Source organism: Hypanus sabinus, chromosome 4 (assembly GCF_030144855.1).
Source record: "Hypanus sabinus isolate sHypSab1 chromosome 4, sHypSab1.hap1, whole genome shotgun sequence".
NCBI classification, from domain to species: domain Eukaryota; kingdom Metazoa; phylum Chordata; class Chondrichthyes; order Myliobatiformes; family Dasyatidae; genus Hypanus; species Hypanus sabinus.
In genome coordinates, this window is record NC_082709.1 from 167,930,243 (window position 1) to 167,945,345 (window position 15,103).

General features: G+C 44.0%; 1 protein-coding gene across 1 annotated transcript in view; it reads right to left on the bottom strand.

The window, feature by feature from the left end:
- The window catches only part of LOC132392189 (uromodulin-like 1), a 113,146-nt gene that overhangs the window by 32,436 nt on the left and 65,607 nt on the right, over window positions 1-15,103 (bottom strand). The window contains exons 18-20 of the mRNA XM_059966034.1: window positions 8,028-8,288; window positions 5,707-5,826; window positions 1,574-1,831 (exon numbers count right to left, since the gene is read on the bottom strand). Coding sequence (XP_059822017.1) covers window positions 1,574-1,831; window positions 5,707-5,826; window positions 8,028-8,288 — 639 coding nt within the window. The remainder of the gene's footprint in view (window positions 1-1,573; window positions 1,832-5,706; window positions 5,827-8,027; window positions 8,289-15,103) is intronic.

Here is a 15,103-nt window from a genome sequence, read left to right on the forward strand (position 1 = left end):
AAAACATCAGCAAACAGGTATCAAATCCATATTCACCACACCACCTTCATCAATGTGCTTTGACACATCCTCAAAGAATTCATTCAGAATCATGAGGCATGACCTGCCCCTCACAAATCTACGCTAATCAGACTATGCTCCTCCAAATACTCATAAATCCTGTCTCTAAGAATCCTCCCCAAGAATTTACCCACCACTGAAGTATGACTCTCTGGTTTATAATTTCCAGGGTTATCCCTACTCCCTCTCTTGAACAAAGGACTAACATTTGCCACCCTCCAATCATCTGGTACTGCTCCTATGGCCAACGAGAATGCAAAGCTATGGCACACTAATCTCTTCCCTCATTTTCTGTAGCAATACGGGGTATATCCCATCAGGCCCTGGGGACATATCTATCTTAATGTTATAAATGTTCCAGTATATCCTCTTTCTTAGCATCCACATGTCCAAGCATATCAGCCTGTTTTACGCTGACCTCATGATCTCACAGATGAACAATGAAGCAAAGCATTCATTGAGGACCTCCCCTACCTCCTCTGACTCCTGGCAGATGCTTCCTTCACTATTGCTGATCAGTCCTACACTCACTCTGGCCGCCCTCCAGTTGGTTTTTCCTTAATCCTACTCACCAAGGCCTTCTCATGCCTACTAGCCCTTCGAAATCCATTCTTCAGCTCCTTCCTGGCTACACTGTAACTCTCTAGAGCCCTACCTGATCCTTGCTTCTGAAACAGTAAGTAAGATTTTTTTCTTCCTCTTGACTAGATGTTCCACATCTCTTGTCAACCATGGTTCCTTCACCGTTCCATCCTTTCCCATCCTCAGAGGGATAAAGCTAACCAGAACTGCCAGAAAATGTTCCCTAAACAAGCTTTGCATTGTCCATTTTCCTGAGGACAACTATTCCCAATTTATGCTCCCCAATTCTTAGTTAATCCTATTATGGTTCACCTCCCTTAATTAAATGCTTTTCCATACCATCTGCTCCTATCTCTCCCCAAGGCTACATGTGAAACGACTTTACTTTCCTTACCAAAGGGCTACAGCTGTTCTAGATGTCAACTCAGTTCTTCTATAAAGCAGTAGGGAATAGGAAACGAACCAGCAATACTCAAGTCATTAAGAAAATTAATAAAAATATATTTTAAAAAGTCCATGACCAAGTTATTTGTGACAAAACCTGTGCTGCCAATGTGAGCTCCCCTGCTTAATGATACGTATCAGGTTTAAAACCAATATTTTTTAAAGGCTGAGCAAGCACTTTGACATTGTTGGTTATCAATAAGAACAGTCTCACTTTGTCACCTATGACACAAAGCTGCTCAGCATTGAACTGACCAAGCCCTGAAGATCTGGGTCAGTAATGAAGGGTGACTGTGACACCATTGCAGATAATCAAACAATCAATGTCTTGGCTCTCAAAACTTGACTGTTTGCAAGTTACATTTGTTTTAATGAGGTTGATTCATATCCAGCTTCTGAGATGGCCTAGCCAAGCAGTTTTGTTTGAAGGTGATTACTGCTGGCCTTAGGTGAATGATTAAAATGAATCACAATCCAGTGTCATTACCTGTTCTCACATTCATCTCTGCAGTAATGCTCTCTTGCTCACACACTCTGGACACCACAGTTACGATGTACTCAGTCCCAGACTCTAGTCCTGATGCGGTCCACTCCAGTTCCTGTGTCTCTGTCTCACGCACAATGATATTACCCTTCCACACCTGCACCACATACGCCTGCTCTTCACTTGTGTCCGTTGTCCAAGTGACTCGAAAGCCACCACTGGTGATGCTGGACACAGCCAATTTGGTGACCGCAGATGGAGCTGCAAATTGAAGAACTGGTTAACGTAGTGCCTTATTGGAACAACATTTATTGCCCATTCCTGACTGTTAGGATGCAGTAAGACCATAAGACATGGAACCCATAGAGTCTACTCTACCATTCCATCATGGCTGATTAATATCCATCTCAATCCCATTCTCCTGCCTTCTCTGCATAACCTTTGATGCCTTGACTAATCAAGAACCCATCAACCTCCACTTTAAATATACCCGATGGTTTGGCCTCCACAGATGTCTGTGGCAATGAATTCCACAGATTCACCACCCTCTGGTTAAAGAAATTCCTCTATGTCTCTGTTCTTTAGGATGCCCTTCTATGCTGAGTCTGTGCCCTCTGGTGCTAGACTCCACCACTCAAGGAAGCAGCCTCTTCACATCCACTCCATCCCAGGCTTTCATTATTGAATAGGTTTCAATGAGATCCCCTCATCCCCCACCCATTCTCCTTAACCCAAGTACAGGCACAGAGCCACCAAATGGTCTCATACATTAACCCTGGGATCATCCTCATGAACCTCCTCTGGACCCACTCCAATGCCAGCACATCCTTTCTAAGATAAGGGGCCTAGAACTGCTCACAGCACTCCAAGCAACACACACACAAAATTCAGGAAGAACTAAGCAAGCCAGGCAACATCTATAGAAATGAATAAAGAGTCGATGCTTTGGGTCGAGACCCTTCATCCGGACTGGAGAAAAAAGATGAGAAGACAAAGTAGGAAGGTGGGGGAGGGGAGAAAGAAATACGAGGTAGTAGGTGACATGCTGGAATGGGAAAGGGAAGTGGAATTAAAATGGGTGACTGCTGGGAGATCCCGCTTGTTCTGGTGAACGGAGCATAGGTGCTCAAGAAATGGTCTTCCAATCTACATCAGGTCTCACTGATATACAGGAGGCCACACCGGGAGCACTGGACACAGTGTATGACCCCCCAACAGACTCACAGGTGAAGTGTCACCTCAACTGAAAGGACTGTTTGGGGCCCTGAATGATAGTGAGGAAGGAGGTGTAGGGGCAGGTGTAGAACTTGTCCCACTTGAAAGAGTAAGTGTCAGAAGGGAGATCAGCGGGGAGGGATGAATGGACAAGAGTGTTGCATAGGGAGCAATGTCCGTACAAATGTTTTTAGGTAGCCTCTTGTTCTCACCCACCACCCCACTAGCCTACATATCTAACTCCACTAAGTTCTGCCATTTCCAACAGGATCCCACCTCCAAGCACATCTTTCCATCCCCCCCCCCCCACCGACTTTCCACTTTCCACAACCATCACTCCCTACACAATTCCCTTGTCCACTCATTCCTCCCCACTGATCTTCCTCCTGCCACTTATCCTTGCAAGCACAACAAGTGCTTCTCCTGCCCCTACACCTCCTCCCTCACCACCATTCAGGGTCCCAAACAGTCCTTCCAGGTGAGACCACACTTAACCTGTGAGTCTGCCGGGGTCATATACTGTATCCAGTGCTCCTGGTGTGGCCTCCTGGTCAGTCCATGGCCTCCCCTACTGCCACAATGAGGCCACACTCAAGTTGGAGGAGCATCACCTTATTTTCTGTCTAGGTTCCCTCCAACTTGATGACATGAACATCAGTTTCTTGAACTTCCGGTAAAGGCTCCTGCCTTCACCATTCCCCATTCCCATATCCCTCTCTCATCTTATCTCCTCACCTGACCGTCATCTCCCTCTGGTGCTCCTCCCCCTTCCCTTCCTTCCATGGCCTTCTGCCCTCTTCTAGCAGATTCCCCCTTTTCCAACCCTTTATCTCTTTCACACATTGACTTGCCAGCTCTTTATTTCACCCCACTCCCTCCCAGTTCCACCTGTCACCTGCCATTTTGTATTTCTTCCTCCCCTCCGTCCAGCTTCTTACGCTGATCTTATCTGTTTTCTCCAGCCCTGACAAAGGATCTCGGCCTGAAGCACCAACTGTTTACTCTTTTCCGTAGATGCTGCCTGGCCTGCTGAGCTCCTCCAGCAGTTTGTGTGTGTTGCTTGGATTTCCAGCATCTGCAGATTTTCTCTTGTTCACTCCAAGTGCAGTCTGGCCAATGCTTTATAAAACCTCAGCATTACCTCCTTGCCCTCTTGAAATGAATTGTGTTTGCCTTCCTTAGCGCCCACTCGACCTGCAAGTTACCCTTTAGGGAATTCTGCACAAGGACTCCCAAGTCCCTTTGCAGTAGTAAAGTGAGTTAGTTTCCTTAATTTGTTTACGAGAAGGCCAGATTTGTTGCCAATTCCAATTTAACGTGAGACAATGGGGACACAGTCCTTTAAGTATCGATAAGGCATTCCTATTGAAGACAAAAGAAGGCCAGTAGAAGTCCAATGCAAACAGCATTGACGGATGCAGAAATTTAATCCGATGGTGATGAGTAAATAGATTTATCTCAGAACATAGAAAGACTTAAGCTTTCTAAGAACAACAAATGACTGACAGCAACCTTGAAATAAAAAACCACAACTTGCATAGCAACATTTTGGTATTGCATAGAAAGTTGTTCGCTCTGGAATGCACTGCCAGTGGAAGCATTTGCCAGTACTCAAAGGGGGGCTGGATAAATACTCAAAGGAAAATAAAAAATAACAAGTCTATGGGGAGAGGGCAGGAGAATGGGTTTCATTAATTGCTCTTGCTTAGAACCAAAACTCAAATTGGGTTTGCCAAATGGCCTCTTTGCATGCTGTAACTTTCCTGTGATACCTGTGAATTATGCAGGTTTCTTAAGATTGTCATGACCGTGGGAGTTAATGGGGATAAACTCCCACTACCTATTAAATACTCCCAACGGCGTGCATCTCAAATAGCCTCTGACAACCAAGTCCAGTTTCTGGCCTTCATGTGTGGCTTAGTACCAAGCCTGGCGGAACAGTTTCTACTGACAGGAGATGGGACAAAGGTGGGTTACTGATGCCTTAAAACCTGTCACTTCGGGCAGATGGGGCTCCTGAGCCGAGCCTGGTAGCTCAACTAGGAGAACGAAAAATCTGATCTCAAACCTCCACTGCCTTCCGGCTATACCCACACATGGGGAAGGCATCAGGAGTAAACCCCAAGGAAAAGTCCAAAGCTGGAGTCCCTAAAGCAATCCTACATTGAATTTATTGGGTGACTAGCCTGTGCCTACAACACTGCAGGTGCCAAACCGTATTGGCCTCTGCCATTTCTTTGCACTCATCATTAGCATGGAGAGGGGGAGCCTGTTGCATGGGCAACATCTTGCTCTCCGTATTGTACTGCCCTGGCTTGTATATCTAGACAGCTAGGATGCAACATCCAGGGTTGACCTCTTCCAATGGAGGCCCCAAAAAATGTGAATTATGCAGGCACGGAATTCCTAAAGCTGCCTCCAGGCAGTCACGGCAAATACTGTGCAGGCAACTTCACGAACATTACCACTGCAAATACCAACATAAACACAAGAGATTCCACAGATACTAGAAAACCAGAGCAACACACACAAAATGCTGGAGGAACTCAGCAGGTCAGAAGGCATCTGTGGAGAGGAAAATACAGTTGATATTTCAGGTTGTGACCCTTCATGTCTTCCTGAGTTCCTCCAGCATTTTGTGTGTGCTATTCTACAGCAACAATTATTATTATCGAAACTAGCAAATGTTACCACATCAGCACACACTCAGAATGCTGGAGAAATTCAGCAGGCTAGGCAGTACAGTGCAGTTGATGTTTCGGGCTGAGACCGTTCAGCAGGGCTGTTATCACATGACATCTTGAAGTTACTCTGTTCACATCTCAAAATCTAATAACACGGAAACACACACACACTCCAGCACACTGTTACACACTCAAAAAGAATCCATGAATCAGTGAAATTGATATGAAGAGACATACAGCATAAAGGCATGTCCGGATATGGAAAGTCCGCTGCAAATCCCGGCCTATTCAAATAGACAGTCATTGAAGAGACAAAATCCACGGAAGACCGTTTTGATCTGACGTTTGTGGTTTCTGCTGAGCAAAAACATGAAGAATTCCCATTCATTCCAAGGCAGGTAAGGGCAGACAAGGAGATTGGAATCAACCACCTTAATATTTATTGGGCTTGCACCCAATTCTTGACCACGGCATATTTATGAGCATTCACACTCTTACCACCAGGCTACTTCAAGGGTTGTGCAAAAATACGCAAGTCCCATAAGTATGTACGAAAACCTTCATTTTAGCCGTTCTATTATATTATGCATAACTACGAATTTTACCCACCCCAGCTGGAACATAATTGCTCAAAATGTAAAACAATCAACTACAGCTGAAGTGAGAAGAAGCAGGCTGGTGCAGATTAGATTGCCCTCTCACTGACTTTGTGGACATTTGGGCATTGTGTTCTGTGGGCAGCCAGTTCAAAGATCCATTTTGTTATCAAGGTATGCATGTAGAATACAACTCTCAGATCCGTCTTCTCCAGCTAGCCATGAAATGCATAAAAACTATGACTTTCCTCTTTGGAGTGAAGTAGGATGAGTGGTGACTTGATAAAGGTGTACATTATGATAAGAGGCACAGTTCAAGTGGATAGACAAAGATTGTTCCCCCCCCCCAGGAGGGAAATAACTAATATGAGGGAGCAAAATTTGAGGGAAATTTTGAGGAAAGATGGGAGTGTTGTTAGAGGCAAGGTTTTTTTAAGAGTGTGGTGGGTGCATGGAACATACTGCAAGGGTTGATGCAGATACATTAGGGACAGATAAGAAGCACATGGTCTCTGTAGGATGAAAGGGTCAGCTTGATCTTGGAGAATGTTATAAGGCTAGCACAACATTGTGGACCGAAGGGTCTGTACTGTGCTGTAATAGAAACATGGAAACATAGAAAACTTACAGCACAGTACAGGCCCTTCAGCCCACAAAGTTGTGCCGAACATGTCCCTACCTCAGAAATTACTAGGCTCACCTATAGCCCTCTATTTTACTAAGCTCCATGTACCTATCGAAAAGTTTCTTAAGGGACCCTATCGTATCCGCCTCCACCACCATTGCCGGCAGCCCATTCCATGCACTCACCACTCTCTGAGTAAAAAATTTACCCCTGACACCTCCTCTGTACCTACTCCTCAGCACCTTAAATCTGTGTCCTCTGTGGCAACCATTTCAGTCCTGGAAAAAAGCCTCTGACTAACCACATGATCAATGCTTCTCATCATCTTATAAACCTCTACTAGGTCACCTCTCACCCTCCTTCGCTCCAAGGAGAAAAGGCTGAGTTCACTCAACCTATTCGCATAAGGCATGCTCCCCAATCCAGGCAACATCCTTGTAAATCTCCTCTACACCCTTTCTATGGCTTCCACATCCTTCCTGTAGTGAGGAAACCAGATATTCTAAGTTCTATGTTCAAAGACTTTGCATGTTTGTGCAGCTGTTTTGCTCCTTGCACCTTGTGATTTGTTTGTTTCAGATGAGAAGTGCTAGTGCAGGGAGAAGGGAGGTTTTGTTTGAGCTAGGCAGTACAATAGAAATGTTAGCACAAAAATCCATGATACTAAAAGAGGTGCTCAACCTATTTGTGGGCCGGCTGCTTCAAAATGAAATTTAAAGTAATCCCACTCCCTAGTTCTTGGTGCATAACACTGCAAATTATAATGCACCAAATACTCACACTTGTGTTTTTTTTTTGAATCACAAGAAAGTCTGCAGATTCCAAAGCAACACAAAATGTTGGAGGAACTCAGCAAGTCAGGCAGCATCTATGGAAATAAATAAACAGTCTGCCCAAGTTACTGAGTTCCTCTAGCATTTTGTGTGTGTTGATTTTTTTTTAAATGTTGTAAGAGCTTCTCCCAGCACTTTTTTCAGTCATCTTTTCCCATTGCTATAGTTCTCTCATCCTCAAATTATAGCTCCTCAAATAATCAGAAAGATACATTTTAAAAAGGTGGTAAGAGTTCCTTCCACCTCCACCCTTTCAGGCAACCTTATCAAGTTATCTCATCATGACAGCATTCTCATAATGTACAATCTCCGCTCTTGTGCTATCAAAACAACAAATGGTTGCTTAGTTAAACACCTTGTCAACATGACTCAGCCCAGCAATAACTCACCACATGCTCATAAACAGAAATTGTGAATTAGCACATTGAAGGCTTTGACAATGGGATTGCCAATCTGAGATTAACAGCAAATTATGGTGAACTAAATTCCATTTAGTGTCAATACCTGTTTTTACGTTCAGTTCAGAGGCAATGCCATCTTGCTCACAAGACCTCGAGGCAATGCTCACAGTGTATTCAGTTCCAGGTTCCAGCTCTGATATTGTTAAACCCAGCTCCAGAGTTTCTATTTCCTTCACAACACCGTCATCCTTTAACAACTGGACAATAAATATCTGCTCTTCGTAGTTGTCTGTTGTCCAGGTAATGTGAAAGCTCTTTGTGGTGACATTAAAAACTGTCAAGTTTATAATGGGCGATGGAGTAGCTGAAAAGATAAATGGAAAGTTATTCCATGACATTAACGAGTACCTGCTTGTCGGGAACAGAATGCATTTGAAAGGACACTATGAAAGTATCTGATGCCTGTAACTTTCCCTTAGAGAACAGGTGGATAATTGCATCTCAAGTTATCATAACTACACTAATTGACAGCTTGTCAAAAATTACACTGTGGAGAATACCAAAAAATATAACTTTGCAACAATAAATCAGCAAGTATAAATTAACTCCTTATGTAGGGTGACTAATATTGGAGTAGCTAGATCTGACTAAAGAAAGGTCGGCAAGTGGTATAGTAGTATTGTGAACATATTGAGCAAATGATATACAGGAGCTACAGGGAGATAGTCACTCCTAAATTGCAGGAGCCATGTGGTTGGGTGACTGTCAGGAAAGGGAAATAGGATAAGAAACCAGTGCAGAGTACCCCTGTGCCATTCCCCTCAAGAACAGGTATACAGCTTGGGATATTGCTCCGGGGGGGTGGGGTGAAGTGACCTACTGGGGAAAGCCACACCAACCAGTTCTCTGGTACTGCATCTGGTTCTGTAGCTCAGAAGAGCAGGGGGAAGAAGAGGAATAGGGGATTCACTATTTCAGGGAGCAGACAGGAGATTCTGTGGATGTGAAAGGGACACCCAAATGGTATGTTGTCTCCCAGATTCCAGGATCAGAGGTCTCAGATCTGGTCCACAGCATTCTAAACAGGGAGGGTGAGCAGCCAAAGGTCATGGTACATATTGATTCCCTTTGACATGGGCAGGAAAAGCTGTGAGGTTCCTGACACAGAATGCCAGGGTTTAGGTAGAAAGCTGAAAAGCAGCACCTTAAGGGTTGTAATCTCCTGAATTGCTGCCCGTGCCATGCACCAGTGAGGTAAGCATAGGATGATTTGGAAGATGAATGTGTGGCTGAGGAATTGATTGAGGGTGCAGGGAAAGAAGACCAGTGCCTCTGCTTCCTCAGAAGGTTAAGTTAATTCTGCATCTCCCCATTGATCCTCAACAATTTGCTAAGGTTTACCGGATCTCCCAAAGAAGAAATGTAACATATATATGCACATACACACACAGAGATAGAGAGAGAGAGGGAGAGATTCAATTTCAAGTTGTCATTCAATTATGCACATGTATACAGCTAAATGAAACAATATTCTTCTGGAGCCAAGGTGAAAAACACAATACATATATCCCATATAGCCCATAAAATAATATTATACAATAATATTAACAGAAAATAATTCTGTAAATGCACAGATTAACATATTGACATAATGTACACATACAACATATAGTTAAGTATAGTTTTGTACATATGTTATAAATAGTATGTATGTGTGTGTGTAGAAACATATATTGTATAATTAAGTTTTACACACACACACACACACACACACACACACACATTCTTCTTCTTCGGTTGTCCATCGGAATCTGATGACGATGTCCACTCCTTTAACGGTGAAATCTTTGATGACTATCCAGTCCTATCCTCGACCCACAAGTTCTATTGCAGGTGGGACATCTATATGTGGTAGTGGTGGTGGTAGTGATGGCAATCATGGCTACATCTCTCTTGGCTCTCTTCTACTGTCTTCTGGTTGTTCTTTCCATCTCCAGAATACGAACTCCATCCCTACACAGCTGTTGCCAAGTGTTACGGTCAGCAGCAACATCCTCCAGGTCCTCAGGTCTGATCTTGCACTTCCTTAAAGCATTCTTTATCTGATCCTTATAGCGCTTCTTCAGTCCTCCAGCTGAGCGTCAACCATGATGTAGCTGGCCGTATAACACTCTGCGGGGTAGCCGACATGGGGGTATCCTTATCACGTCCCCCAGCCACTGCAGCTGACGCTGGGTGATCATGGCCTCAATACTTCTGCAGTTGGTCTTTACAAGTATTTCAGTGTGAGGCACCCACTCACACCAGGTAATTCCCAGGATGTGCTGATGTCAACCTGAAATTATTAACCTGCTCAGTTGAGGAAAAACACCAGAGACGCGAAATTACCCCTGAAACGGTTTTTATTCAGAGAGGAGTTTGCAGCCCCACGTACTTTGGGCATACGGTACCCAACTCCCAATTTCTCGGTTTACAAAGGTCATACTTATACCCAAAAGCAGGGTACTACATTCGCAAATATGGTTACCAATTCAAATTCATCGATTGATTGGCTATTGCATAGCTAAGCACGCGAAATACTCGAAATAAGCATAGACACAAGCAAAACACTCGGAATAGGTATATAGCTCAGATAGTTTGCTGAACACATTGTCTTGTGGTCGCAAGGTTCCTCTTCTTTGTGGTTGCCACATCTATTTTAGTTACTTGTACCCTGTCCTCCTACACTTCCCCAATGATATATCCTCTTCCTGGTCCTGTCTACATATTTTGCTACACTTACCCCTCGTCCACTCCTCTACACGTACCCCTTACCCTCTTCACATTCTCATTCCCTCCTGTGATCATGAAATGATCACTCTGGAGGCAGCTTATGTGGAAGTGCTCCAAGATTACCCAGGCTTCACAGCTATAAAGGAGGGTGGATACACAGACCGCTTGGTATACAGTGACCTTTGTGGAGGGACGAAGGCTCCTGTTCTGAAAGACTCTACGCTGAAGTCCCCCGAAGGCAGCTGATGCCTGTTTAATGCGACTCTGGATGCAGTTGTCAACGCGGCTATCCTCAGAGAGAATGCTCCCCAGATATCTGAAAGATGGCACTTCCGACAGCTTTTCATCACCAACAGTGACGGCAGGTAGGGTGGGTGGGTCACTGGTACTCCACTGGCAAACCACTTCTGTCTTGGTGGTATTGACGGTCAGCCCCATCCTGCTGTACGCTCTCACCGCCACAGCAAGGACAGTCTGAAGATCCTCCGGAGTATGGGCCACAAGAGCACAGTCGTCTGCATCCTGCAGCTCCAGGACCCGTTCTCTATGGAGTTTGGTGGTTGCGTGGAGCCTCCTGATGTTAAAAAGGTTGCCATCTAATCTGACGTCCACTGCCACACCGCTGCTGTCCTCAATCTTGGTGTGGCGAAGCTTGGTAACACACAAGAGGAAGATGTTAAAAAGCACTGGCGCTAGCACACACCCCTGCCTCACCCCTGTGAGTACAAAGAAGGGCTCGGACTCTTGTCCTCCTATGGTCATCCCAGCAGTCATCCCATCGTGGAACTGGCGGAGAATGTTAACAAATTTATTGGGACAGCCAAACCTGAGGAGGACATCCTGTAAGAGCTCACTTTGCACAGTGTTGAATACATACACACACGCATCCATCTTCAAATTTATGCAGTACAATCTTATTCCTTGATTTAATTATGTCAAGCATTCAACTCTCCAGCATTTGATTGATTGGGAGAAACCTGTTGGATTTGGGTTAGCACGCAATTCCTTTATTTTTATACCAGAGTGTTATGTTAGTTTTGTGGAAGGCAGATTGTTGACTGAGGGTAGGTTAAGTTCTGGGAGTGGTGGCTAGGTAGTCAATCAATGAGCACACAGAGAGCAAATTTCTGTGGAAAGATAAACAGCTTTCTTGTGAACTTCAATGGCTTCAGATTACACTGACGTTTTTATATTCAATATCACTGCACCACCCCAAAGGTAAGGCAAATTAAGAAACTAGATTTCTACTGAAGATCTCTGAAACAAAAATAGCTCTGACCTTTAAAAAATCAATTCTCCACATTTCCACATTTCTGTTGAACACAGTCATTTTCAAAGGTTGAGCCAGGTACACCCCTGAGATTCATTTACTTTGTGCATACTCAATAGATCCACAATACAATGATAAACATAATGGAATCCATGAGACACTGCACCAACTTGGGCATTCAACCAATGTGCAAAAGACAACAAACTGTGCAAGTACAAATGGAAAGAAAAAAATAATAAATGCATATCGAGAACATGAGATGAAGCATCCTTAAAAATAAGTTGTGAGCATCCACTGTCAGGAACAATTGGTATGTAAGCTCAGGCGAGGATTATGGACGAGAACTCCCTATGTAAATAGAATGGACGGCATTTGATCATCACGTGTTTAAGGTTGGGGGAACACAAGTTTGACAAAACTACCACATTGGAGCACCACCGAGAGTTTATCACAAAACACATATTTCCAACTTTTGCCATAACTAAATCAGCAGTTCGGTCTAACCTGTGCATTGGGAAGCTTTCAGGTCTGATTGCCGCATCTGGTGCACTGGGAGTAAACCATGTCTCGGTCAAATATAGAACAGAGTGATCTCTGAATACAGCAAGCTTGCCCTCAGGTGCTCAGAGACTGCCCGTTTGTTAACAAGACGCTGGGTGGAGGGGGTCTTATTCCTCAGTGTTTCAACCTGGCTTAGAGTACCCCACACCACCTAGTCTTGCTTCTGGTCATGGCGATGAACTTTCGTCCACTTAAAGGTGCTGTACCCACTTGCTCGAGAGTTAAGTCTGCCGAGTCCTTCAGAAGATTGTGAAATCTGTAGTTCATTAAGTTGATTTAAAAGACCATAGTTTAAAGGGAAATTACATGCTGCAGATTACAGTGAGAGTAATTCAAAAGAGGTATGTTTAGAAGTATTGTATGTACCCTGCAGAATGTCACCTTGATTCATGTGAAAAATAAAGGAAAATACAGGGTTGGTATTTGAGGTGATAGTGTTAAATACAGCTCGGACTAGAAGTTGGATGTAAAAAGTGCATTACCGAGAGACTGGAGCAAAAACAGAAGGTGCAAAAAACACACACTATCTGTGAAAATTGAAGCAACTCAGGCTAACCACGGACTCTCAGAAGCAGAAACTGGATTGTATCCACCTTTGCCATGTTATATTTACTGCATGCTAATGTCGAATTAGATCTCCTGCACACAAAAAATTACAGAATTGAATAAAATCCACTATGAAATTATTAGGATGGCTTACACCTACAGTTAAGCATGAAATTGGAGGAATTCAGTCAGGCAGCTTCTATGGAGGGAAGTGGACAATTGGTGTTGTGGGTCAAGACCCTTCACAAGAAAAAGGATATAGGAGTAAATGGAGTTCAGAGCCAGATATTGCAGCCGGCAGCACCAGAGGTGACAGGCTCAAAACTAAACTTCAGTTAATGAAGAGATAAAAGGGAGTACAGAAAGTTCAAAGAAAATTTATTATCAAAGTACACATATGTCATCATATACAAACCTAAGATTCATTTTCTTGTGGGCATTCACAGCAAAGAAACTAAGAAGAAGAAGAAGAAGAAGAAGAAGAAGTAAGCAATAAACATTGAAAACATGAAATGAAGAGACTTCAGAAGTGAGTCCATAGGCTGTGGGAACAGTTCAGAATTTGGGTGAGTGCAGTTCTGTTCAACAGCCTGATGACTGAGCAGTAATAACTGGTGGTGTGAGTCCTGAGTCTCCTGTACCTTCCTCCTCTTGACAGCAGCAAGAAGAGAGCATGGCCTGGATGGTGGGAGACCTTGATGATGGGTGCTGCTTTCCTGCAACAGTATAGATGTGCTCAATGGTGGGGAGGATTTTACTCATGATAGACTGGGCCATATCCACTATTTTTTGCAGGCTTTTCCATACGAGGGCATTGGTGTTTCCATACCAAGCCATGATGCGACTGGTCAATATACTCTTCACATGCATCTATAGCAGTCTGTCAGAGATTTAGATGAGATGCGAAATCTTCGCAGACTTCTAAAGAAGCAGAGGCACTGCCGTGCTCTCTTTGCAATGGCACGTATGTGCTGGACTTCGGACAGGTCCTCTGAAATAATAACATCAAGGAATTTAAAGTTGCTGACCCTCGCCAACCCTAAACCCCCCCCCCCCCCCCCCAGTGAGGACTGGCTCATGAACCCCTGGTTTCCTCTTCCTGAATTCAATAATCATCCCCTTGGTCTTGCTGAGTGAGAGGTTGCTGTTGTGGCACCACTCAGCCGGATTTCCAATCCCCCTCCTATATGCTGAGTCGTCACCATCTTGGATTCGGCCAACGATAGTGGTGTTGTAAGAAAAACTAAAGATGGCGTGGGAGCTGTGCTTAGCCTCACAGTCACAACTACAAAGCGATCAGAAAAGGAGCTAAGTACACCACTTCATGGTGCACCTCAGCTGATGGAGATTGTGGAGGAAATGTTAATGCCAATCTGAACTGACTGGTGTTTGCAGGTTAAGGCAACTAGAGATGTTTACCCTGAAGATATTCATAATAATTTATGCCCAAAGATCGTCCAAGGGACAAATGCATCAGAAGAAAACTGAGGCATAAAGAAACCTAAAGTGCAATAACAGAAACTTTCAATGTAGGTCCACCTTGTGGCTGCAGCTCCAGCATCAGTAGCAAACGTTTACAGCAGACTTCTTCCAGTGTCTTTATTAGCATCACAATCATCTTGACTCAGAGTTTACAAAACACAGATTGTGCTCAGGAAGCCCATTTAAGCTATACCACTGATCCGGTATCTGAAACAATTTTTACAGCACATTGAAGTTGTTTGGAGTCACAAGAGGCTGTAGATTCCAGAAGGAAGGGGGAAGAAGCTGCAGGGGGATCTCAGCTGGTCAAACAGCACCCAGGGAGACAAAATTTCAGGTCAGTCCTGACGGAGGTTCTCAACCCGAAAAGTCAAGCATTCCTTTGCCTTCACAAAAGTCCCTTGACCCACTGGGTTCTTCTGAGTTTGTCTTTTTTCCCCACTCTGAAATTATTCAGTTACAACGAATTATCTGAATCCCAATAATTTCCAATGCTCTTGTTCTCAGGTGAACTGGATTGCTGAGAATACCCATTACGAAACCTTATA